This window comes from Halichoerus grypus, chromosome 15 (assembly GCF_964656455.1).
Source record: "Halichoerus grypus chromosome 15, mHalGry1.hap1.1, whole genome shotgun sequence".
Taxonomy (NCBI): Eukaryota; Metazoa; Chordata; class Mammalia; order Carnivora; family Phocidae; genus Halichoerus; species Halichoerus grypus.
Genome location: NC_135726.1, coordinates 57734913 through 57758725, shown reverse-complemented (window position 1 = coordinate 57758725; position 23813 = coordinate 57734913). Strand labels below are relative to the sequence as shown.

At 43.7% G+C, this 23813-nt stretch overlaps 1 protein-coding gene across 1 annotated transcript; it reads right to left on the bottom strand.

Annotated features, from left to right (window-relative positions):
• Positions 1-3688: 3688 nt before the first annotated feature.
• LOC118535635 (NACHT, LRR and PYD domains-containing protein 2-like) lies at positions 3689-23567 on the bottom strand. The gene is given in 8 exon segments (XM_078062643.1): positions 3689-3863; positions 5505-5669; positions 7453-7601; positions 7603-7624; positions 16378-17806; positions 17809-17973; positions 18123-18197; positions 23288-23567. Coding segments are annotated over 8 exon segments (2460 nt in total).
• Between the last annotated feature and the right edge of the window lie 246 nt (positions 23568-23813).

The following is a 23813-nucleotide window of genomic DNA, read 5'->3' as shown; positions in this document are numbered from 1 at the left end:
TTAGCTTTCTCACTGCAAACTGGACAGAAGGTATTTATTTTATAAGGCTGGCTAAGTAAATGAAAAAAAATCCCTGGCAAGGCCTTAGGAAAATGCCTGGCACATATTAATTAATTCAGATGCTTGATAAATGTTGGCCATCACTATTTTTTTCTGTTTAGATGTTCTGGGTGGCAGTAACATGTAACATAATTTGAAGACAAGAGCTAGTGGGTTGGTAGCATCTTAATTCTTATGGAACTTTATATTATTTTAGTGTTTGGGGGCTGAGATAGTGGGGTAAAATCCTTTCCTTCCACCTCTCTCCAGCCATGAACTGAATGCTTCATGGAATTTTAAGTGAGTGAGTAGTTGTTGGATACTGTGTGCCTTAAGGCATATCCTAGATTAAAACTGGTTTATAGGAAATGCTGACAGTTACTGTCAGGGGTGATTTTGTAGATGGCAAGAACACTGGAGATGTTAACACTGAATAGAATCTCTGAGTAGACACAGTCGATGCAGCTCCATTCTTTTCTCAAAATTTGTTCTATGATTTTAGTGTTAACAAGAGGATTTTACATAGTGTCATGTCATCTGCGAAAAGAGAGAGTTTGACTTCTTCTTTGCCAATTTGAATACCTTTCCTTTCTTTCTTTTTGTTGTCTAATTGCTGTTGCTAGGACTTCTAGTACTATGTTGAACAATAGTGGTGAGAGTGGGCATCCTTGACGTGTTCCTGATCTTAAGGGAAAGTCTCTCAGCTTTTCCCCATTGAGGATGATAAAAGACTTCTCCCACAAATTACTAGAGCTCATACAGCAATTCAGTAATGTGGCAGGATACAAAATCAATGCACAGAAATCAGTTGCTTTCTTATACACTAACAATGCAACTGTAGAAAGAGAAATTAGAGAAATAGCACCAAAAACCATAAGATAACTCAGAAAAAACCTAACCTTAACCAAAGAGGTAAAGGATCTATACTCTAGGAACTACAGAAGACTCATGAAAGAAATTGAAGAAGACACAAAGAGATGCAAAAGCATTCCATGCTCATGGATTGGAAGAATGAATATTGTTAAAATGTCTATGCTACCCAGAGCAATCTATACATTCAATGCCATCCTGATCCAAATTCCAATGACATTTTTCAAAGTGCTGGAACAAACAATCCTAAAATTTGTATGGAATCAGAAAAGACCCAAAATCACCAAGGAAATGTTGAAAAAGAAAAACAAAGCTGGGGGCATCACATTGCCCGATTTCAAGCTATATTACAAAGCAGTGAACACTAAGACAGCATGGTACTGGCACAAAAACAGACATATAGACCAATGGAACAGAATAGAGAGCCCAGATATGGACCCTCAACTCCATGGACAAATAATCTTCAACAAAGCAGGAAAAAATATGCAATGGAAAAAAGACAGTCTCTTCAATAAATGGTGCTGGGAAAATTGGACAGCCACATGCAGAAGAATGAAACTCGACCACTCTCTAACACCATACACAAAGATAAACTCAAAATGGATGAAAGACTTCAATGTGAGACAGGAATCCATCAAAATCCTAGAGGAGAACATAGGCAGTAACTTCTTTGACATTGGCCGCAGCAACTTCTTTCAAGATTCATCTCCAAAGGCTAGTGAAACAAAAGTGAAAATGAACTTTTGGGACTTCATCAAGATAAAAAGCTTCTGCACAGCAAAGGAAACAGTCCACAAAACAAAGAGGCAACCCACAGAATGGGAGACGATATTTGCAGATGGCACTACAGATAAAGGGCTGGTATCCAAGATCTATAAAGAACTTCTCAAACTCAACACCCAAAAAAACACAATAATCAAGTCAAAAAATGGGCAGAAGACATGAATAGACACTTCTCTGAAGAAGACATACAAATGGCTAACAGACACATGAAATTCATTAGCCATCAGGGAAATTCAAATCAAAACCACATTGAGATACCACCTTACACCAGTTAGAATGGCAAAAATTGACAGGGAAAGAAACAACAAATGTTGGAGAGGTTGTGGAGAAAGAGGAACCCTCTTACACTGTTGGTGGGAATGCAAGTTGGTACAGCCACTTTGAAAAAGTGTGGAGGTTCCTTAAAAATTTAAAAATAGAGCTACCCTATGAGCCAGCAATTGCACTCCTGGGTATTTACCCCAAAGACACAGATGTAGTGAAAAGAAGGGCCATATGCACCCCAATGTTCATAGCAGCAATGTCCGCAATAGCCAAACTGTGGAAAGAACCAAGATACACTTCAACAGATGAATGGATAAAGAAGATGTGGTCCATATATACAATGGAATATTACTCAGCCATCAGAAAGGATGAATACCCAACTTTTACATCAACATGGATGGGACTGGAGGAGATTATGTTAAGTGAAATAAGTCAAGCAGAGAAAGTCAATTGTGGTATGATTTCACTTATTTATGGAACATAAGGAATAGCATGGAGGACATTAGGAGAATGAAGGGAAAAATGAAAGGGGGGAATCGGAGGGAGAGATGAACCATACGAGACTATGGACTTTGAGAAACAAACTGAGGGTTTTAGAGGGGATGGGGGTGGGGGGATGGGTTAGCCCGGTGGTGGGTATTAAGGAGGGCACATACCGCATGGAGCACTGGGTGTTATACGAAAACAGTGAATCATGGAACACTACATCAAAAACTAATGATGTATTGTATGGTGACCAATATAACATAATAAAATTTAAAAAAGAGGATTTTAATGAGCTTGTTGGCAAATAACTCCATGTACACTCAGTTGCAGGTAGAGCTTATGTTACATGGTACTAAGAACATGCATAAGGGATGCCTGGGTGGCTCAGTCAGTTAAGTGTCTGCCTTTGGCTCAGGTCATGATCCCAGGGTCCTGGGATCCTCCTTCTCCCTATGCCTGCTGCTCCCCCTGCTTGTGCACACTCTCTCTGACAAATAAATAAAATCTTTAAAGAGGCATGCATTAAAAAACCCCAAACCTGGAAACCAGCTACATCCCCAAATGCCTATGAAATATTGACACTATGTTTTGTATTTTTTTTTCTAACACCCTCCTGTCAGGTCTCACCAGATCTAACTGCCAGCATTATAATTGGGGTATTCAAAGGAACTATTAAATGCTTGCACCTGTCCTCTTTGAATCCAGTATGCACACATGCACACGCACAGCAGCACAGACTTACACCAGCATCTGTAGTTGACAGTCAGGGTAACTCAAGCCTTCACACAAAAGCTTTACCCCACCATCTCCCAGGGCGTTCTTTGCCAAGCACAGGTGCGTCAGCCTCTGGCTGACAATCAAAGCAGAGGAGAGCTCCTTGCAACAGGCTTCTGTAAGGTGACAGTTTTCCAACCTGCCAAAGGGTCACACAAGTGGTAAGAGGGTGAGAACATTTCCAAAGCCCAATTTTCTTGGCTGTCACCAAAGGCTAGAGTTCCCAGCTACAGCTCTTCTTGTTAGCCCCTTTCTTCTCTCATCATGTGTTTAATGCTCAATCATGAAGGACCAAGAGTGAGAGAAGGGTAAGATGCACGAGCCACCTGCCTGGGACCAGAAATGGGAACCAGGTGTCCACATCAGTAGGAGGTCCCATATGGGTTTCCCTGTACGTCCCGTACTACCACTGCTCTTCCCTATGTGGCCCCAGACCTAAAACAGAGATGCTCCATGGGAAGAGAGGCAGTACTTATGATAGCATCTGCAGGAAGCATCTTGGGTGTCTCAGAGTCGTGCACAACAACTTGGCACTCTCCTCCGGGAGCTCATTTGCTGTGAGGTTCAGGCAAGTGAGGGACTGGTTGATCTTGAGGGAGGAGGAGAGATGGGCCCATTGCTGGGTGGTGGCAGAACAAGTCACCAACCTGCCAGAGAAATGGGAACAAGTCATTCTTAAGAACCAACCACTGGATAACTGTCTCCAGTTTTACCCCTCATTCCACATTATGTCACGTCCTGGACTAAATGATGTGGAGCAGCGGCTAAGTGTGGTCCCTGGACCAGCTGCATCAGCATCACCTGGCAAGCAGTTAGAAATGCAAATCCTCAGAAACTCTGGATGCAGAACCCACCAATTTCTGTTTTAGGGTGTCCTGTTTCACCTGGAAGATTCCTGGGCCACATCCTCAGAAGTCGATTCAGAGGATCTGAGTGAGACCCAAGAATTTGGGTTTTAACAAGTTCCCAGGTGATGCAGCTGCTGCTAGTCTGGAGACCACATGTTGAGAACTACTTATTTAGAAATCAGTCAATCAAGCATATCAGGCAACAAGGTGCCCATACTCTATCCCTGGAGAGAATATTCTTACTATGGAGAATGGAATTTCATTGGGACATTATGTGCATCATGGCCTTTGGAGTGGGGTTTCTAAAAAAAAAAAAAAAATCCTGGTTCTGCTATTTACTGTATACGAAAATGTGGCCAAGTTACTTAACTTCATCAAACCTCATTTCCATCTTTAAATTGGAAACAAGTCACACCCTCATGTTGAGTGTTTATTAAAGTTGATAATTCACATGAAGTGCTAAGTGGACTATGTACCATATAACTAAACTTAAGTAAAATTCAACAAAAACACTTTCTTCTCTTAGAGTCTAACCTATAATAGAGGAACCAAAGTTAACTTGGGCATTGGAACACAAAGTAGAATATTTAATGGCTTCCCATAAAATAAAACAAATTTATATGGAGTCTCCTCCTTCCATTTTGGGTATCCATTTAGTCCTTGAGAAACAAGTTAATACCCCCAATCTTCAAATTTCACACTTTTCCTGGTGAATCCTCACAGGAAAAAGAAAGGAAGGTCATCGGTAACAGTCAATTATGGCAGCGGCTACTATCAATAATGCAACAATGAATACATGTGTGCTTGGACTTGGTCTCATTCAGTCCTCAAATCCTTGGGAGATGTGCATTACTCCATCCTACTGATGGGGATAAGACCTAGTTAAATAGCCCAAGATCATAGCAGTAGAGGCAGAACCACTCTGAGACCAACAGATCACCTTAAACTATGTTCCTATTGCTACTCAAAAGTGGACAAGTGAGAATCAATGGAACCCCTGATGATTAATGAAAATCCTCACAGAGAAATCACATGGAGAACATCCCAAGGTGAGATCTCTCAACCCAGAGGAATACCAAGAAAGGGAAAACCTGATGCTCTCAAAGCATCCTTGCCTGGACAGATGAATCTGGACAGAATCTGGTATTCTGAATCATGACATAGGAGAAACATAAATCATGAATAAATTCTGAGAGAGGATTGTATCCAGTTTCTGAGCATTTCTTTGGACTCTTATGGATAGTTGTTCAGGTTGTTCAATGATCAATATAAGTGGAAACTAAAGTCCAGCCCATTTTCTGTTCTGGGCCATGTGCCCTGAGTAGGACTGTTTCTAATCAGAATAAGGGATTCCCCCCCTCCAATTTATACAGAGTTGCTATATAGGCTTGTGGCAGCTCTGTGCACATGCTGGGAGTTTTCAGTGATGGTGGGATATACCTTAGGTATTGCAGATTACATTTTGGGTGTCTCAAGATCTCACACAATATGGGAAGCATATCATTCTGGTCATTTCCTTGAAGGGTCAGATGTGTGAGAGTCTCATGACCACCAAAAACAATGCAGAAGTTCTGATAAGCATCTGCTGGGAAAATATTTTTGAGGCTAGGGAAATGACAAGAGAGGTGAAATCTTGCATTTCTATATACATGGGAACAAAGGGCCGAAACAGGTTTAAACATGGGAAATCGTTCATATTTTCCACCTCCATTGAGGTGTGGTCAAAAACTATATATATTAAGGTATAAAACTTAATGTTTCAATATACTCCTACCTTGTGAAATCATCACCACAATCAAGCTAGTGAACATACCTATAATTCACATAATCACTATTTCCTTTTTTTTTTTTTTTTTTTTTTTGTGGTGAGAACACTTGAGATCAAGTCTCTTAGCAAATTTCAAGTATACAATGCAGTATTGTTAACTGCTGTCACATTGGTGCACAGTTACATCTCCAGAACTCATTTTGCATTAACTGAAACTTTGTATGGCTTGACTAACATCTAATTTTAGAAACTATCGGAAGCCCCAGTTTCTTTAGTCATCTCAGACTTTTGCAAAGGGGAAGTTGGTCATCAACAGTCGTTTCAGACAAAAGCTGTTCTGCGACTTTTTGAAAGAGATAAGGAAGGGTAGTAGCTTCTTCCCCTGAAGTGTTACCAATGCGCACATTTCAGGAGCACTATGTCCTGCTCAACATCTTCCATGTAGAATCAGGATCACATGGCCGGTGTAACCCTAAGTGGCAGAAGAGCTCCTTCTTTCTCTACGTTGAGAAAGAAACCTGTGAAAGAGGACACCTGCATCTGGAGAGGGTCTTGCTGGTACCAAAGCCCACTTTGCCGACTAAATCATGTTTGCTCTCCTTCCCTAAACCTCCCCCGCAGTCTGCCCATGTGTAAGCTTCCAGGACTTTTCCAGCACACGAGCAGCACAGGTGAGCCCCACAGGAAGACCCTGAGGTGCTGTCATAGGTGGATATGAGCACACTCTATTCTGATTACAAGTATTTAACTTGTGTAATTACCTTTTTCTGGTACTTCTGAGCCCTATCATTGCTTCCCAACTTCATTCAACTACATAGATTTTTGGATCATATTCAGACAGACATACCCAGCCCAGGTTACAGGCCTATCTCAGCACATCGACACCATCTCTCCAACAGTGCTCACAGTCAGGGGTGATTTTGTACCCCCTGGGGACACCTGGCAATGTCTGGAGACATTTTAGGTTGTCACAACTGGGCATGTGTGGGTGCCACTGGCATCTGGAAGGTAGAGGCCAGGGCTAGGGCTAAAAATCCTATGATGCACAGGACAGGCCCCCACAACAAAGAATGATTGAGCCCAACCCCAGGGTCTGCAGAGGTCGAGAAATCCTGTTTATGCACAGCCCCATGGTTGTCTTAATGGGATTAAAGCTGCCCCCAGGATCTGGATGTTCATCACGGTGTTTCGTGGACAGCCAAATCATATTTCACATTGTATTAAAATTACTTTATAAGAAAAAGTGGAATGGTGGTTGCCAAGGGCTGGGGAGAAGGGATCATGGGGAATTATTGTTTAATGGGGACAGAGTTTCAGTTTTGCAATATGAAGAGTTCTGGAGATGGATGGTGGTGGTGGTTGCATAATTATACATTTAAAAATGCGTAATTGTGAACTTAAGAATGGTTAAAATGTTAAGTTTTATGTTATACCACAATAAAAAATTGGAAAAAGTTACTTCATATGATTCAGTAGACAAATGTAAGGTATGAACCGTCTCAATTATGTCTTGAGTACCCAGTTGGACTTTAAAGGAATTCAAATATTGCTCCAATATTAAAAATGTAAGGAACGTGGTTATGCCCTAGGGTTTTAATCCTGGGATTAGCTTCTACTTACACCACTTTCTTAAGATTATGGGAAGCAGAGTCTATTTTTTCACGAAGAAGCTTCACTGATGAAGTACTAAGGAAGCTCTGGCTGATGTCTAGAAATACCAGATTCTTATTTGAGTTGAACATGGAAAAAAGATCCACCCAGAAAGGGAAACACATATTGATCATTCTGGAACCTACTGGGATGAGGCAAAGGAGGGAATTTACCAAATACTGCTGGAGAGAAAACTAACATTTGTCCATCACTGTGAAGATATTTTGGGGGGGGGCATTTCTCTGGGCATATACCCCTAATAAATAAGTGTAGCTCTGAAAGTCAGATGATTTAATCACTTAGCATCACTATCAGACAACTCATCACAAGACATATCACTGGAGAAAGAACTCAAACGTCTTTTTTTTTTTTTTTTTTAAGATTTTTTATGTATTTGGGGGACTTGGGAAAAGATGGTGGAGGAGTAGGGGACCCTATTCCAACTTGTCCCCTGAATTGAGCTGGATATCCACCAGACCACTCTGAACACCCACGAAATCAGCCTGAGATGGAAGAAGATATATCTGGATCTCTACAAACAGAATATTGCAGACAGTTGATTTTGAGGTATGAAGCAGGGAGCTGTGATTCCGCAGGAAGATACTGGAAGATAAACAGAAGGGGGAGGGAGCCATTGGGATCCTGCACCACCGGTGTGTGAAAGCCTCCTGCTCTGGGGACAGGGCACAGACTTGTAGACTGGTAGCGGTGGGGAAAGGACTTTAGGGCAGGCCCCCAGACTGAAACCTGGAGTGGCAGGGCTGCATGTGTGAACTGGGGGTGGCTGGTGGTTTTAGAAGCACAAAGGGCAGAGACGTGCCCTGACCTGGAGGCGAGGACTGGGAGTGCTGCTGAGCGGTGCACAACCCAGGATGCCGCAGTTTTTAGCAGCATAGACAGAAATGGAGATAGTGTGGCCTGGAGAGATCACTGAAGAACTGTGATCTCTCTGTTCTGAGGCAGAGGGTTGGAAACGGTCTCTTTTGCTCTGACTCTCAGAAGAGACGCGGAAAGCCACCAGGGAAAGCCGCCAGAGAACAAAAGCCCCTCAAAACTGGTTTTCACTTAGCCCATCCCATGCCACAGGGGGCAGGGCAACTCTGCCCAAATAGGGTTGCCTGTGTAACAGCGTGGCAGGCCCCTCCCACAGAAGACAGGCTGGGAGAACAAGAGGCTGACAACCCTAAGGTCCCTATAAAACAGGTGCATCTGGCTTGGGTTGTGGTCAATAATTTGGATTCTGTACATTCCCTCAACCACCCCTCAACAGAATGACTAAGAGGAGGAACCCCCAAGATAGGAAAGACTCAGAGACTATGACTTCTGCCACTGATTTACAAAAGGATACAGATATAACCAGGATGTCGGAAATGGAATTCAGGGTAGCAGTTGTGAAGACAATAGCTAGAGTGGAGAAATTGATTAATGGCAACATAGAGTCTCTAAGGGCAGAAATGAAAGCTGAACTGGCAGAACTTAAAAATGCTATCAGTGAGATCCAATCTAATCTTGATACTCTAACAGCTAGGGTAAATGAGGCAGAAGAATGAATTAGTGATCTAGAAGATCAATTGATAGAAAAGAACGAAAAAGAGGAGGCTTGGGAGAAACAGCTCAAAAATCCATGAAAACAGAATTAGAGAAATAAGTGACGCCATGAAACGCTTCAATGTCAGAATTATTGGGATACATAATGGGGTGGAGAGAGAGAGAGAGGACTAGAAGATATATCTGAGCAAATTGTAGCTGAGAACTTCCCTAATCTGGGGAATGAAACAAACATTCGAGTCCTAGAGGCAGACAGGATCCCCCCAAGATCAAGGAAAACAGACCAACGCCCCGGCATGTAATAGTAAAACTCTTAGAAATCTTAGAACCAAGAAAACCATCTTAAGGGCAGTTAGGGGGAAGAGATTCCTTACGTACAGAGGGAGGAACATCAGAATAATGTCAGACCTATCCACAGAGACCTGGCAAGCCAGAAAGGCCTGGCAAGACATAATCAGGGTACTAAATGAGAAGAACATGCAGCCAAGAATACTTTATCCAGCAAGGCTGTCATTTAGAATGGATGGAGAGATGCAGAGCTTCCAAGACTGGCAGAAACTGAAAGAATATGTGACCACTAAGCCGGCCCTGCAAGAAATATTAAGGTGGGTTCTATAAAAGGAGAAAGACCCCAAGAGTGATATACAACAGAAATTTACAGAGACAATCTATAGAAACAAGGACTTCACAGGCAACATGATGACAATAAATTCCTATCTTTCAATAATCACTCTCAACGTGAACGGCCTAAATGTTCCCATAAAATGGCACAGGGTTGCAGATTGGATAAAAAGACAGGACCCATCCATATGCTGTCTTCAAGAGACTCATTTGGAACCTAAAGATACATCCAGACTGAAAGTGAAATGATGGAGATCCATCTTCCATGCCAACAGACCTCAAAAGAAAGCTGGGATAGCAATTCTCATATCAGACAAATTAGATTTTAAGCTAAAGACTGTAGTTAGAGACACAGAAGGACACTATATCATTCTTAAAGGGTCTATCCAACAAGAAGATCTAACAATTGTAAATATCTACACCCCCAACATGGGAGCAGCCAACTACATAAGCCAACTATTAACCAAAATAAAGAGTCATATTGATAATAATACGTTAACTCTAAGAGACCTCAGTACTCCACTCTCAGCAATAGACAGATAAGCTAACCAGAAAATCAACAAAGAAACAAGAGCTTTGAATGACACACTGGACCAGATGGACCTCATAGATATATACAGAACATTCCACCCTAAAACAACAGAATGCTCATTCTTCTTGAGCACACACAGAACTTTCTCCAGAATAGACCACATACTGGGTCACAAATCAGGTCTCAACCGATACGAAAAGATTGAGATTATCCCCTGCATATTCTCAGACCATATGCTTTAAAGCTGGAACTCAATCACAAGAAAAAATTTGGAAGGATACTTCCAATACTTGGAGGCTAAAGACCATCATGCTAAAGAATGTTTGGGTCAACCAGGAAATCAAAGAAGAACTTAAACAATTCATGGAAACCAATGAGAACAAAAACACATTGGTCCAAAACCTATGGGATACTGCAAAGGCAGTCCTAAGGGGGAAATACATAGCCATCCAAGCCTCACTCAAAAAAAATAGAAAAATCCCGAATTCACCAACTAACTCTACACCTTAAAGAGCTAGAGAAAAAGCAACAAACGATTCCTAAGCCACGCATTAGAAGATAAATAATTAAAATTAGAGCAGAGACCAATGAATTAGAAACCAGAAACACAGTAGATCAGATCAACGAAACTAGAAGTTGGTTCTTTGAAAGAATTAATAAGATCGATAAACCACTGGCCAGACTTATCCAAAAGAAAAGAGAAAGGACCCAAATTAATAAAATTATGAATGAAAAGGGAGAGATCACAACTAACACCAAGGACATAGAAACAATTATTAGAAATTATTATCAACAACTATATGCCAATAAACTGAGCAATCTGGATGAAATGGAGGACTTCCTGGAAACCTATAAACTCCCAAGACTGAAACAGGAAGAAATTGACAACCTGAATAGGCCAATAACCGGTAACGAGATTGAAGCAGTGATCAAAAACCTCCCAAAAAACAAGAGTCCAGGGCCTGATGGATTCCCTGGAGAATTCTACCAAACATTCAAAGGAGAAATAATACCTACTCTACTGAAGCTGTTTCAAAAAATAAAAACAGAAGGAAAGCTTCCAGACTCATCCTATGAGGCCAGTATTACCTTAATCCCCAAACCAGGCAATGACCCCAACAAAAAGGGAGAATTTCAGACTGATATCCCTAATGAATATGGACTCCAAAATTGTCAACAAAATCCTAGCTAATAGGATCCAACAATATGTTAAAAGGATCATCTACCACGACCAAGTGGGATTTATTCCTGGGATGCAAGGGTGGTTCAACATTCACAAATCAATCAATATGATAGAACACATTAATAAAAGAAAACACAAGAACCATGATTCTCTCAAGTGATGCAGAAAACGCATTTGACAAAATACAGCATCCTTTCCTGATTAAAACTCTTCAGTGTATAGGGATAGAGGGAACATTCCTCAAGTTCATAAAATCCATCTATGAAAAACCCACAGCGAATATCATCCTCAATGGGGAAAAGCTGAGAGCCTTTCCCTTAAGATCAGGAACATGTCAAGGATGCCCACTCTCGCCACTATTGTTTAACATAGTACTAGAAGTCCTAGCAACAGCAATCAGACAACAAAAAGAAATAAAAGGTATTCAAACTGGCAAAGAAGAAGTCAAACTCTCTCTCTTTGCAGATGACATGATACTTTATGTGGAAAACCCGAAAGACTCCACCCCCAAATTACTAGAACTCATCCAGCAATTCAGTAATGTGGCAGGATATAAAATCAATGCACAGAAATCAGTTGCTTTATTATACACTAACAATGCAACTGTAGAAAGAGAAATTAGAGAAACGATTCCATTTACAATAGCACCAAAAACCATAAGATACCGCAGAATAAACCTAACCAAAGATGTAAAGGATCCATATCTAGGAACTACAGAACACTCACGAAGGAAATTGAAGAAGACACAGAAAGATGCAAAAACATTCCATGTTCATGGATTGGAAGAAAAAAATTGTTAAAATGTCTATGCTGCCCAGAGCAATCTATACCTTCAATGCCATCCTGATCAAAATTCCAATGACATTTTTCAAAGTGCTGGAACAAACAATCCTAAAATTTGTATGGAATCAGAAAAGACCCCAAATCGCCAAGGAATTGTTGAAAAAGAAAAACAAAGCTGGGGGCATCACATTGCTCGATTTCAAGTTATATTACAAAGCCATGATCACCAAGACAGCATGGTACTGGCACAAAAATAGACATATAGACCAATGGAACAGAATAGAGAGCCCAGATATGGACCCTCAACTCCATGGACAAATAATCTTCGACAAAGCAGGAAAAAATATGCAATGGAAAAAAGAGTGTCTCTTCAATAAATGGTGCTGGGAAAATTGGACAGCCACATGCAGAAGAATGAAACTCGACCATTCTCTAACACCATACACAAAGATAAACTCAAAATGGATGAAAGACCTCAATGTGAGACAAGAATCCATCAAAATCCTAGAGGAAAACACAGGCAGTAACCTCTTTGACATTGGCCACAGCAACTTCTTTCCATCTCCAAAGGCTAGTGAAACAAAAGTGAAAATGAACTTTTGGGACTTCATCAAGATAAAAAGCTTCTGCACAGCAGAGGAAACAGTCCACAAAACAAAGAGGCAACCCACAGAATGGGAGAAGATATTTGCAAATGACACTACAAAGGGCTGGTATCCAAGATCTATAAAGAACTTCTCAAACTCAACACCCAAAAAACAAATAATCAAGTCAAAAAATGGGCAGAAGACATGAACAGACACTTCTCTGAAGAAGACATACAAATGGCTAACAGACACATGAAAAAATGTTCATCATCATTAGCCATCAGGGAAATTCAGATCAAAACCACATTGAGATAGCACCTTACACCAGTTAGAATGGCAAAAATGACAGGGCAAGAAACAATGAATGTGGAGAGTTTGTGGAGAAAGGGGAACCCTCTTACACTGTTGGTGGGAATGCAAGTTGGTACAGCCACTTTGGAGAATAGTGTGGAGGTGCCTCAAAAAATTAAAAATAGAGCTACCCTATGACCCAGCAATTGCATTACTAGGTGTTTACCCCAAAGATACAGATGTAGTGAAAAGAAGGGCCATATGCACCCCAGTGTTCATAGCAGCAATGTCCACAATAGCCAAACTGTGGAAGGAGCCGAGATGCCTTCAACAGAATGGATAAAGAAGATGTGGTTCATATATACAATGGAATATTAGCCATCAGAAAGGATGAATACCCACCATTTGCATCAATATGGATGGAACTGGAGGAGATTATGCTATGTGAAATAAGTCAAGCAGAGAAAGACAATTATTACATGGTTTCACTCATATGTGGAACATAAGGAATAGCATGGAGGACATTAGGGGAAGGGAAAACTGAAAGGGGGAAAATCAGAGGGGGAGAGGAACCATGAGAGACTATGGACTCTGGGAACAATCTGAGGGTTTTCTGAGGGGAGGGGGGTTGGGGAATGGGTTAGCCCAGTGATGGGTATTAAGGAGGGCATGTGTTGGGATGAGCACTGGGTGTTACATGCAAATATTGAATCAGGGAACACTACATCAAAAACTAATGATGTACTGTATGGTGACTAAAATAATAATAAAAAAAAACCCTACTACTCTGAAGTAGGTACTGTGGCTACTTGAGGGTAATGGAACAGAAGCACAGAAAGTATCTAACTCACCCTACATCATCACATAGTAACAGAGCTCTAACAGAGACAGAGCTCAAAGTGAGACAATAAGATCCCAGCACCTACATTACCTCCTATCATCTTCTATCCCTCAGCCTATAACTGTGCTCAGCTGATTTGAAACCAAGGCATCCAGTTTCCAGAGCATAAAAATTTATCTGAATAATTGACTTCTTATTTTCCACTCTGCCTCTAAGTCTTGTGAGGCTGGTCATTCATGTCACTCTGTCTTCTGAAGGATAATTGTCATTCCTCCTACAGAAGGGCAAGGCTACACAAGACCGTGTTTGGGGGTTGCTCTTCCAAAGGCACTAATGGAAGGATAACTTTATTTGAGTCAATGTGAATATCTTCCTAAGTTTCAAAAGAGCCGGGAGAAGAAATAAGCAGTTTCTAAAGGCAAGAAACTTCATTAGTAGATTTGACTCAATAGCAAGTCCTACACAAAGCAGACATTTTGTGGTTTGAAATAGGGAAGAAAAAGAAGGCAGACAGAACTTAGATTCTGTCAGCTCTAGAGCCCATGGCTGTTTTTTTTTTTTTTTTTTAAGATTATTTATTTATTTGACAGAGAGAGAGGGAACACAAGCAGGGGGAGTGGGAGAGGGGGAAGCAGGCTTCCTGCTGAGCAGGGAGCCCGATGCGGGACTCGATCCCAGGACCCTGGGGTCATGACCTGAGCTGAAGGCAGACGGTTAACAACTGAGCCACTCAGGCACCCCATGCCCATGGCTGTTTTAAGACGAGGTTATACCTTTGGTTTTATTAGTGGTGCTTGCCTCAATGAAAGACATATTTAAAATTAACGACCTCATTGTAGAACTTGAAGCAACATGAGGAGGACAAGCCATTATAAAGCTAGTTTGTGATTTTCAAAGAGCACGGTCTATATGCTCTGGGGAGAGAAATCTGAGGCTGTGTAGGATTAGTGCAATGGTCTTATCAAGGTAAGATAATCAAGCCGTTATGTAGACACGGGCTCCTTACCACCCTGCTACCAGAGGAAGCGACCTGACTGAAGGCATCTTGTGATTTAAGCATCCCAGGAGTTACAGATCAGCAATGTTATGGGCCTGCTGTGATGAGCAGGACAGAAAGGAAAGTGGCAAAAAGCACCTGAAAGGAACGTTCATGAAAAGCATCAGTTTGCGTTTCGGATCAGAATGACCATAATCACACCTAAAGACATCCATTGCCTTCTTCTCAGATGGGGTGCTCCAAGAACCAAGCAGCCCAACTGTGGTTAATTACCTGTCATTTTAACATTGGCACCATTGCTGGTTTTAACCAAACCAATGTTAAAAAGAAAAAGTAAAAATAGAGACTATTTTGACTTGGGATCTTGGATGGGATAGAGAGAGGAGGCTATTTGTGCAATCTCATTTTCATTCAAAGCAGCTCTTTGATGCCCTCCTGCAGAAGAAAGATTTAGGTAAACCAGCATGTGGGCCTGTGTAAACACTTGGATGAGAGAAGAAACAAAATCAGGATACGGACAAAGGGATAAGGTCTGTGGACTGCTGGTGATCTGCGAGGTGGAGAAATGTTCATGCCCAGCTGTCATGGTCCTAACGCCCCCTGGGGTGACTCGAGTTCATGGCTCTCTGCTAAATGGGGAAGGAATGTGAGGGAAAGTTAAGGGAATGTATAAAACAGACACCTCCAACAGGAAAGCCAGGAGGGCATTTTATTCTGGCTCCGTATGCATGAGGATTTCAGATACTGATTTCGGATGACAACCTAGGGTTGAGGAGGGGCAAGTTGATAAAATAAATGTCAGTATGTGGCGGGGTGTGGGGGGAGGGCCCTACACAGGACCATGAGCAGGGATCTTGGATTGTGACAGGAGGACTTCATAAGATAGCAGACTGGAGTTCTAATCCCACTCAAGCACGATTTTCTGAAACCAGGATCCTCAACATGGATTCCTCAACATGGAAGATTACACGTAGCCACCAGGTGATAAATAGTATTTGGAAAGTCTTTATGAGCTGAGCTGATGTTACTTGAGCCTACATCAAGAATAGAAAAGCCTCATAACTGACTGGGGTAATTTCATTGTGTCAGTTGTGTTAGGCAGGTACCCATGATCACCGATGGGGGGCAGCTTTCAGAAACCTTGTTGAATCAACCTCTGACTTCACATCTTTAATGCCTTTCCATCTGTCATGCCAAATGGGACAATCCCATACAAATGGGCAACCTAGACAACCAACATGAGGACTGAAATAAGGTCGAACCATTTGCAAAAATTGCTCAGTTAAAGAAAAAAGGAGACAAGTCTCAAAACAAGGTCTAGTTCTAAAGACCCCACCCTTAATCTGAGCATTGTGCTCCCCACCTTGAATGGCAAGCTGGCAGAAGAAATTCTGGCAAGAAGAAAATTCTGACCCTAAGCCACAGGGAGTAGGACACTCTGCCCTGTTCCTAATGCAGCGGGGATGAGGCTGAAGAGGGGGCACTAACAGAGTGAACAGGGCAGGTCCTTACCAGTCAGCCTGAGCCTCTGATTCCCATGCAGCATCGTTCTCCAGGAACATCCCCTTTTCTACCCACAGCCACATTTTCTGCAAGTTTTCACAATGCTTGAGGCAGAATGCTGTGTGTACCATGTCCGAGGTATCTTGCAAATGCAGGGACACTTCCGTGACCTGGGCCGTGGCCTCCTTCACAAGCAGCTCCTCTTGGGATTCGTAGAGACAGTACAAAATCTCCTTCGTGTCGGTCACCGAGGAGAATGGTCTGTTCTTGGCGGACCTTATTCTGCATTCCAGTAGCTCCTGCTTGACCTCCGTGGACACCGGGCAGCCAAACGTGGTCCCCAGCTCCCTGGCCCTCTTTTCATTGGCGAGGCCGAATAGGAAGCGCCCCACGGGGGCCAGGTGGGGGTTCTTGAGTCCTTCTTCCTTGGACAGCAGCCTCTGCACACCCCCAATGTTCCAGCTGGGGCTCCCCACGTCTTGGTGGTCCTCGCTGCCCAGAACGTAGAGCGCAGCGGCCAGGAACTGCTGGACGCTCAGGTGGATGAAGCAGTAGCAGCCCTCACGGTCTCTGCCCTTCTGGAGGATGCTCCTGTCCAGGAAAGGGCGCAGGTCAGACTCGTCCATGCCCAGCCTGCGCAGGTCGTGTCCATCAAACACCGAGGTCTGCGCCCACGTGCCCTCGGCAGCCAGCAGGCACAGGGCGCGCAGCGCAGCCCCGAGGTGTGGACCCGGGCAGCTGCCCCGCACGGGCGCGAACCGACTGCAGAGAAAGCACAGCAGCAGCGACGTGGTGGTCTGGCAGGTGGGGCGGGGGTCCTCGCCCTCGTCCATCTGCAGCCTCAGGCAGGTGCACACCATCCAGCACATGGCGGGCGCTGCGCCCATGCGGAACAGCGCCGCATTGCTCTTCATCAGGTGGAAAGCGCGCAGCGCCTGAGCCTCCCCTCCAAAGTGTCGCAGGAAATACGCCCTCCTGTCGCGTTCTGAGAGCCCTTCCATCTCCACCAAGAGTGGCCGCTCCACCAGGAACTGCAGCTCCCTCAGGGCCTCGGGCCGCGTGGTGACCAGTAGGGTGGCCGTGGGTAAGAACTTCCTCGTCAGCAAGCTCCCCAGGAGGACAGGCGCAGGTCTCTGCGACCTCCAGTCGCCACACAGGTCGTGCACCAGCGCCCCCACTCCCAGGGGCACGCGCAGCTCCTCAAAAGCATCAATGACGAACAGGAGTTTCTGCGCCTGGGCGAGGACCTGCGGAAGGGCATCCTGTAGGTCTGGGGCGCTCTCGGCCAGCAGCTCTGCGAAGGAGCACATCCCCTTGCGGCTGAGCACTTTGCAGCTGAGATAGAAGGCGTGGGGGCAGGTCTGTGCGAGGTTGTCCTGCGTCCAGTCCAGCATGCACTTCTTGGCCAGAGTGGTCTTCCTGACGCCGGTGGGACCACCGTGTGTGGAAATGGCCCTGCAAGTATTTTAGGATTACAGAATGGGATCAGTGTCTCATATCTTTGGGTGACAGTGTGAATGTTTTCACTGGCTCCAGGCCAAAAGTTCTTCTTCCAGAGTTGCTGGACTTTCTCTTTGAAAATACTTCTATATTTATCCTGTTTACCTTCAGTGATAGGAGGTAGGGGATAGGAAGGATATAGCTGGTTATTCATTAGAAAACAAAATACTTTGTGTTAAGTAGGAAAGAGACAATAGAGAAGTTTATAAAGAACTACCTGACACCAAGCTCATCCAGGAAGATAGGATACAGACCTGGCTTTTCTCCTTTCAAAACTTCCTTTGCTTCTTCTGGGTTTCTGACATCTTCTTCCTGTACATGTGTAAGTGCTACAAGATACAAATTAAAAATGAGCTTGACACAAAAACATGTGAATTTCTTTTACCAGAGATGTGGTGTTAAAGCGGGCTCCAAGGAGTGCAGAATCTAATCTCTGTCTATATCATGTGCTGGGAGGTGCAACAGCCAGGTTTATAGAGATGAACAGAGTAAAGGACCTTCTAAACCAAGTCACCTGCCTCTCCTCTGTAGACCCATAACAAGAAATATTTGTTCTAGTTGCTCTACCAAAACTCAATGTGATCTATTGAAACTACTTGTCTATCCTTCCCGCTGGACTAGACTGTGCACCAGGATATCAGGAGAGAGACCTTCATACGGCCCAACCCATTATAGCTGCTCAAGTATCTGAGTAAACAAGTGATGTCATGCCCATGTGGAATGCCAGACAACTCCTGAGTATCTGCCCAAGGTAAATGAAAACGTGTGTATGCCAAGACTAGCACATGAAGGTTCATAGCAGCGTTATACAAGGCAGTTACAAAGTAGAAAAAATTCAGACATCCACCAATGAACAGACAATCGAGTGTGGCATATCCACACAATAGAATATTACTCTGTAATAAAAAGGGACGAATCAGTGATACATGCAATAATATGGACAAACTTCAAAAACATTATGCTAAGTGATGAAAGATGACAGGAAAGACCACATGTGTCCAGAAAAGGCAAGTCTAGAGAGACAAAATAAAGTAAGGGTTGCCTGGAACTGGGGGACAGAGACCAGGGAGTGACCACATGTGGACATGAGGGAACTTTTTGGGTTGATGTAAATGTTGTAAAATCAGATAGTGGTGATGGTTGCAAAACTCTGTATGTTTACTGAAAGTTAGTAGTAGCACATTTAAAATGATTGAAATTTATGGATACATAGATTGTACTTCACTAGGGTCATTAACAAAAAATACTAGCAGGCTGACTTGAGCAACTCACTGACGTTAAACAGACCATAGAGCCCATTCAGGAGAGTCACCCACCTACGGCACATCTCAACTTTCTCATCTGGGAGTTGAGATTACTAAAGTCTGAGCATCTGAGATTGAAAAATCAAAGAAAAACTCCATACGGTACACAAATTTTCTGTGAACTACAGGAATTCCAGTTCTCTCCAATGGTCCTTCCCTTGCATTGTTCTTAAGTGAGGGAGGAAGGCATTCTCTGTGAGACAACTGGTGATTATAAATAGTGGCAAAAATGAGGTTGGGGAGATGGAGCTCCCAAAGGGTGGGGGCAGAGAGGACACAACGGGGTGGGGTATGTGTCCCTTGGCTTGCTCCAACCCTGGGTGTTCTAAGACCAACCTGGCTCCTTTTCTTCTGCACACTGTTGGGTTTCTTCCAAGTTTGCACATTTTGGTTCTGGAGTCCTGGTGATCCCTGAGAAAAGAGGGGGCATTATAGGCTTGTCACTAGGTTAGTATTGAAACTTCTACCCGGGGAGAGAGTGGGACTTCAAGAAGACTTATGTTTGACAACTGGGTCTCATACTTAAGCCCCGATGACATAAAAAGGACCTTAACATGCTCCTGGAGATAAGTGTGTCAGGCCACGATCTCAGGCTTCCATGCATCTTCTGACTTCCTATGGTGGCTTCTTATGCAGTTGAGAACACACAGCGAGTGTTCCATGGGAGGGAGGTGTATGCACAATAATCTCCAAAGGCCCAATGAGCCACAAGACTGAAGAAAAAGGCTGACCAGTCCAGCTTGACAAGAAATGGTTTATTTAAAAATTTTATTTATTTGACAGAGAGAGAGCACAAGCAGGGGGAGCAGCAGGCAGAGGGGGAGAGAAGCAGGCTCCCCGCTGAGCAGGGAGCCTGATGAGGGGCTCTATCCCAGGACCCTGGGATCATGACTTGAGCTGAAGGAAGATGCTTAACTGAGCCACCCGGGTGCCCCCAAGAAATGGTTTATTAAGGGGACAGAAGTGTGTCTTGGGCAGCTCCAAGACCAGCATATCTCCATGACCCTGCTTTCATAGCCCTAGAGGCTGGGAGTACGAGCAGGGGTCCATCCAGGAGGAGGATGAGAGTGGGTGTGGGCCACAGTCCTATCTCCAGAGCAGATCAAGGACGTTATGCCCTGAGGATGTACTTAAGGGTGTAGTTAAACAAAAGGAAAGACTGTGAAAGTGTGTGTGTGTGTGTGTGTGTGTGTGTGTGTGTGTGTGTGTGTGTGTTTGGGGTGGGGCTGGTGGAGCTCAAGAAGGCTGCAGGTCACAGAGTGCTCATCATGGTGGATTTATCCTAGGTGGAGCCAGTCAAGTTCACACGTGAGAGAAATGAGCACGTGTGCACAATTACTTTGTCTTGAGGGCATCAGAAAGCTTTCATGGATTAATTTCCTGGTTTCTGATGAGGTAGATAAAACCACACTGTCCAGGGAGGGAATATAGGAACAGGGTGGAGTCCTGAAAGGAGAGGAAGTACTTTAAGCTCAACACTGGATAAAGAAGAGGTGAGTCTAGGAGAGTCCGGAAGAGATTCCCAGGAGGCAATTGGCTGTGGGCATCTAAAGTTCAGGGAGAATGCTGGTCTGAAGTTATCCTTTGGAAAGACTTCAGGCATAAATAGCCAGTAAGACTCCAAGGGATATCTACCAGGACCAGGATGCTGAGTGGTAAAATGGCCAGCCAGTCATCCATTTTGAAGATGAGGCAGAAGAACAAGAATTCTGAAAGAACGGAAGAAAAAATAATCCTCAACAAGCAACAAGGCAAAGGCAACAATGTCATAAAAGCCAAGGACAGGATTCTGAATGAAGAATTCTCTGTGCTTTTAGCCCAAACACTTAATGGAACGAATACAACTTTTTAAGCAGGCAGTATTCCTTAAAGCACTGCCAAATGTAAGATCTGATGGACCACCAATCTACCTTTGACCTTTATTTAGGTCATCATTGTGGAACCTTTTAACACACTTGTGTATTGGTAGAAGTCAGGACACCCGGGGTTGAGATTATCAATGGTTGTGCCTTTGCTCTTCACACCACCCTCCCGTTTACTGTTGCCTTGAGCCCAAGTCATATCATTAAGGATACTGGGGATTTGGGATGTTGAGAGGAGAGAATGTTGAAAATCACTAACTCAAAAATCCTTTTGGCTGGGGTTAGCAAACTTAATTTTCTTGCTCCTGCAAAGGGCCAGACAGTAAATATTTCCTGCTCTTCGGGCCACACCTCTCATCTCTGTCCTTGTAGGGCAAAAGCTGTCACAGACAACATATAAGCAAATGAGTATGCCGCGTGCAAAGAAAACTTCGTTTATGAATACTGAAGTTTGAGTTTCATATGATTTTCATAGGCTATAAGACAGTCTTTTGATTCTGCCCGCCCCCCCCCACCATTTAAAAATATAAGAACTGTTCTTAGCTTGTGGGAAGGTCAAAAGCACGTGGCAGGTTGGATCCGGTTTGTGAGCCTGGTTGGCCAACTCTTGCTGCAGGTCAGTCTAAAATCCAGCTTGTCCAGATTCCAAGGGAAAGCTCACCCTTTCCTGCATCTGTGTGTGCTTACTGACTTCTGGTATAAATACCGCCTCCCTGAGCTCCCCAGGTCTCACTCTTCACCCACCTGCATGGCAGCAGAGAGGAGGGCTTGTCTTTCTTTGCATCCTTAGTGCTCAGCACCGTGTCTTGTCTAATTAAAACAAGCTCCTGAATTCCAAAATCTCACATGAAAAGTAAATGAGGTAGCTTATCTAATGCTGGAGGCTTGTTCCAAGAGACTCCAGAGCTGCTTCTGGTAGAGGAGGAGGTGGGGGAAACCCGCACTTTTCAGAGCCAGATCCTTATAGGTGCTACGCTCAGAGCTTCTTCATGCTATTTCCAAATTTATAATCTCCAGAGGCCAGCTAGGGGTGAAAACCCTCACCTGTCCATTGAAGACAGGGAACATTAAGCTAAAAATGGATCCCTCGCTGGAATAAAACTGGTCATTTTTTTTTTTTAAGGAAAAAGAAAATTGTAGGTAAGGCAGAGCTGTTTTGAATACCCTTGCCAAAGAGGAAGACAGAAAAGGTCCTCTAGAGCAGAGTGCTCTCCAAAACAAATATAACACCTGTCACAAAAGCAAGCTACCTATGTAATTTTGTATTTTCTAGTAGCCACATTATGAAAGGTATAAAGAGGTACAACTAATTTTCATAATTTTTGTGTATCTAAAATGCTAACACTTAGATGTGTAGTCAGTGTAAGAGTTGCTCATGAGATGGTACATAAAAGCATGCAGTTAAAAGCCCATGTGTATTCCAGCCTTGTAGCATGCTTGAATCCAACCAGCCACGTGCCAAGTGTGCTAACTGCATACGGCCACTCTGCTAGGCAGCAGAGCCCTGGACATTATAAAACCTTGGGTGCACACGGGCATCATCTGGGAAGCTTTCAAGAACCCCACACCTAGGGGAGACACAGATCATTTAGCGAAATCAGAGTCTCTGGTGACCAGTTCTGGACATCAGTGTATTTGAGCTCCTGAGGAGATTGCCCAGAACGGTAAAAGTTGACAACCACTGACCAAAAACACTGTTCTCTACTCAGGGGCCATTTGGCAGTGTCTAGAGACATTTTTGGCTGTTGCAAGTGAGGGGAGTGTGCTCCTAGCATCTAATGGGTGGAGGTGCTGGGATGCTAGCACTGGGGTCCCAGGGATGCTGCTAAATATCCTGCAATGCAAAATAGGTCTCCTCACCCAGCCCCAAATACTATTAGTGCTGCTGATCGAAGGGAAGGTAGGGGTTTGTGAGTGTGTGGAAGGAAACATGAGTGGGAGCTGAAAACCAAACAGAAGGTGTGTAATAATTTAACATCTTGGATGTATATGAGAATGGGATCCAGAATATACTCCAGGAACAGTCTTAGAAAAGAGAAGGGATATAGACTGAGGAGGCCGGGGAAGGTATACAATACCTGGACAGAGTAGAAATAGCTAGAATGAGAGATACCACCAGACTTTATGAAGGTCTAGCATTTCAGTTCAGGACAGGGGGCCTCTCCAAGGCTCAATGTTATTCCTATACATGTAAAACCCTGGAGGCTACTCCTCCTTCCTCCTATGACACTGCGTGGGCTCATTTCTACTTACCCCTGAGCTCATCCTTTGCTTTCTCAGACAGATCTGTTCGGTTCATCTTGTCAAAGACCTGGATGGTCACCATCTCTACCCAGTGGCTGGGGCAGTGGTTGGTGAGAATTTCTGTCAGTTGCTTCCCATCAGCCTCCTCTACCTCTGTCTCAGGGATGTGCTGTAACTCATCTTGCAGGGAGAGGGGCCTCAACAGAGACTTGAACTGGCTCAGCTCATCCTGGCTGAGCTGCTCCAGGACGGGCTGCAGGCTGAAACCCAGCTGTGCAGAAGGTCCCATCTCACCCTGCATGAGAGATCCAAGCTTTGGGCATTAAAGAATTAAGGAGAGAAATAAAAGAGACAGCAAATTGGTATTCCTGTCTTAAATACTGGTTGCTTCTGTGCCAGAAACTGGGCAATTCTCACTCCCGACCTGCTGCTTTAGGAACCAACTCTCCAAAATAGGAAAAATTCACACAGAACTCCCTTAGTTTTTGCCTTGACACAGTGGTTCCCATTTTGAGAGTCTGGGACTCTTTTGAGA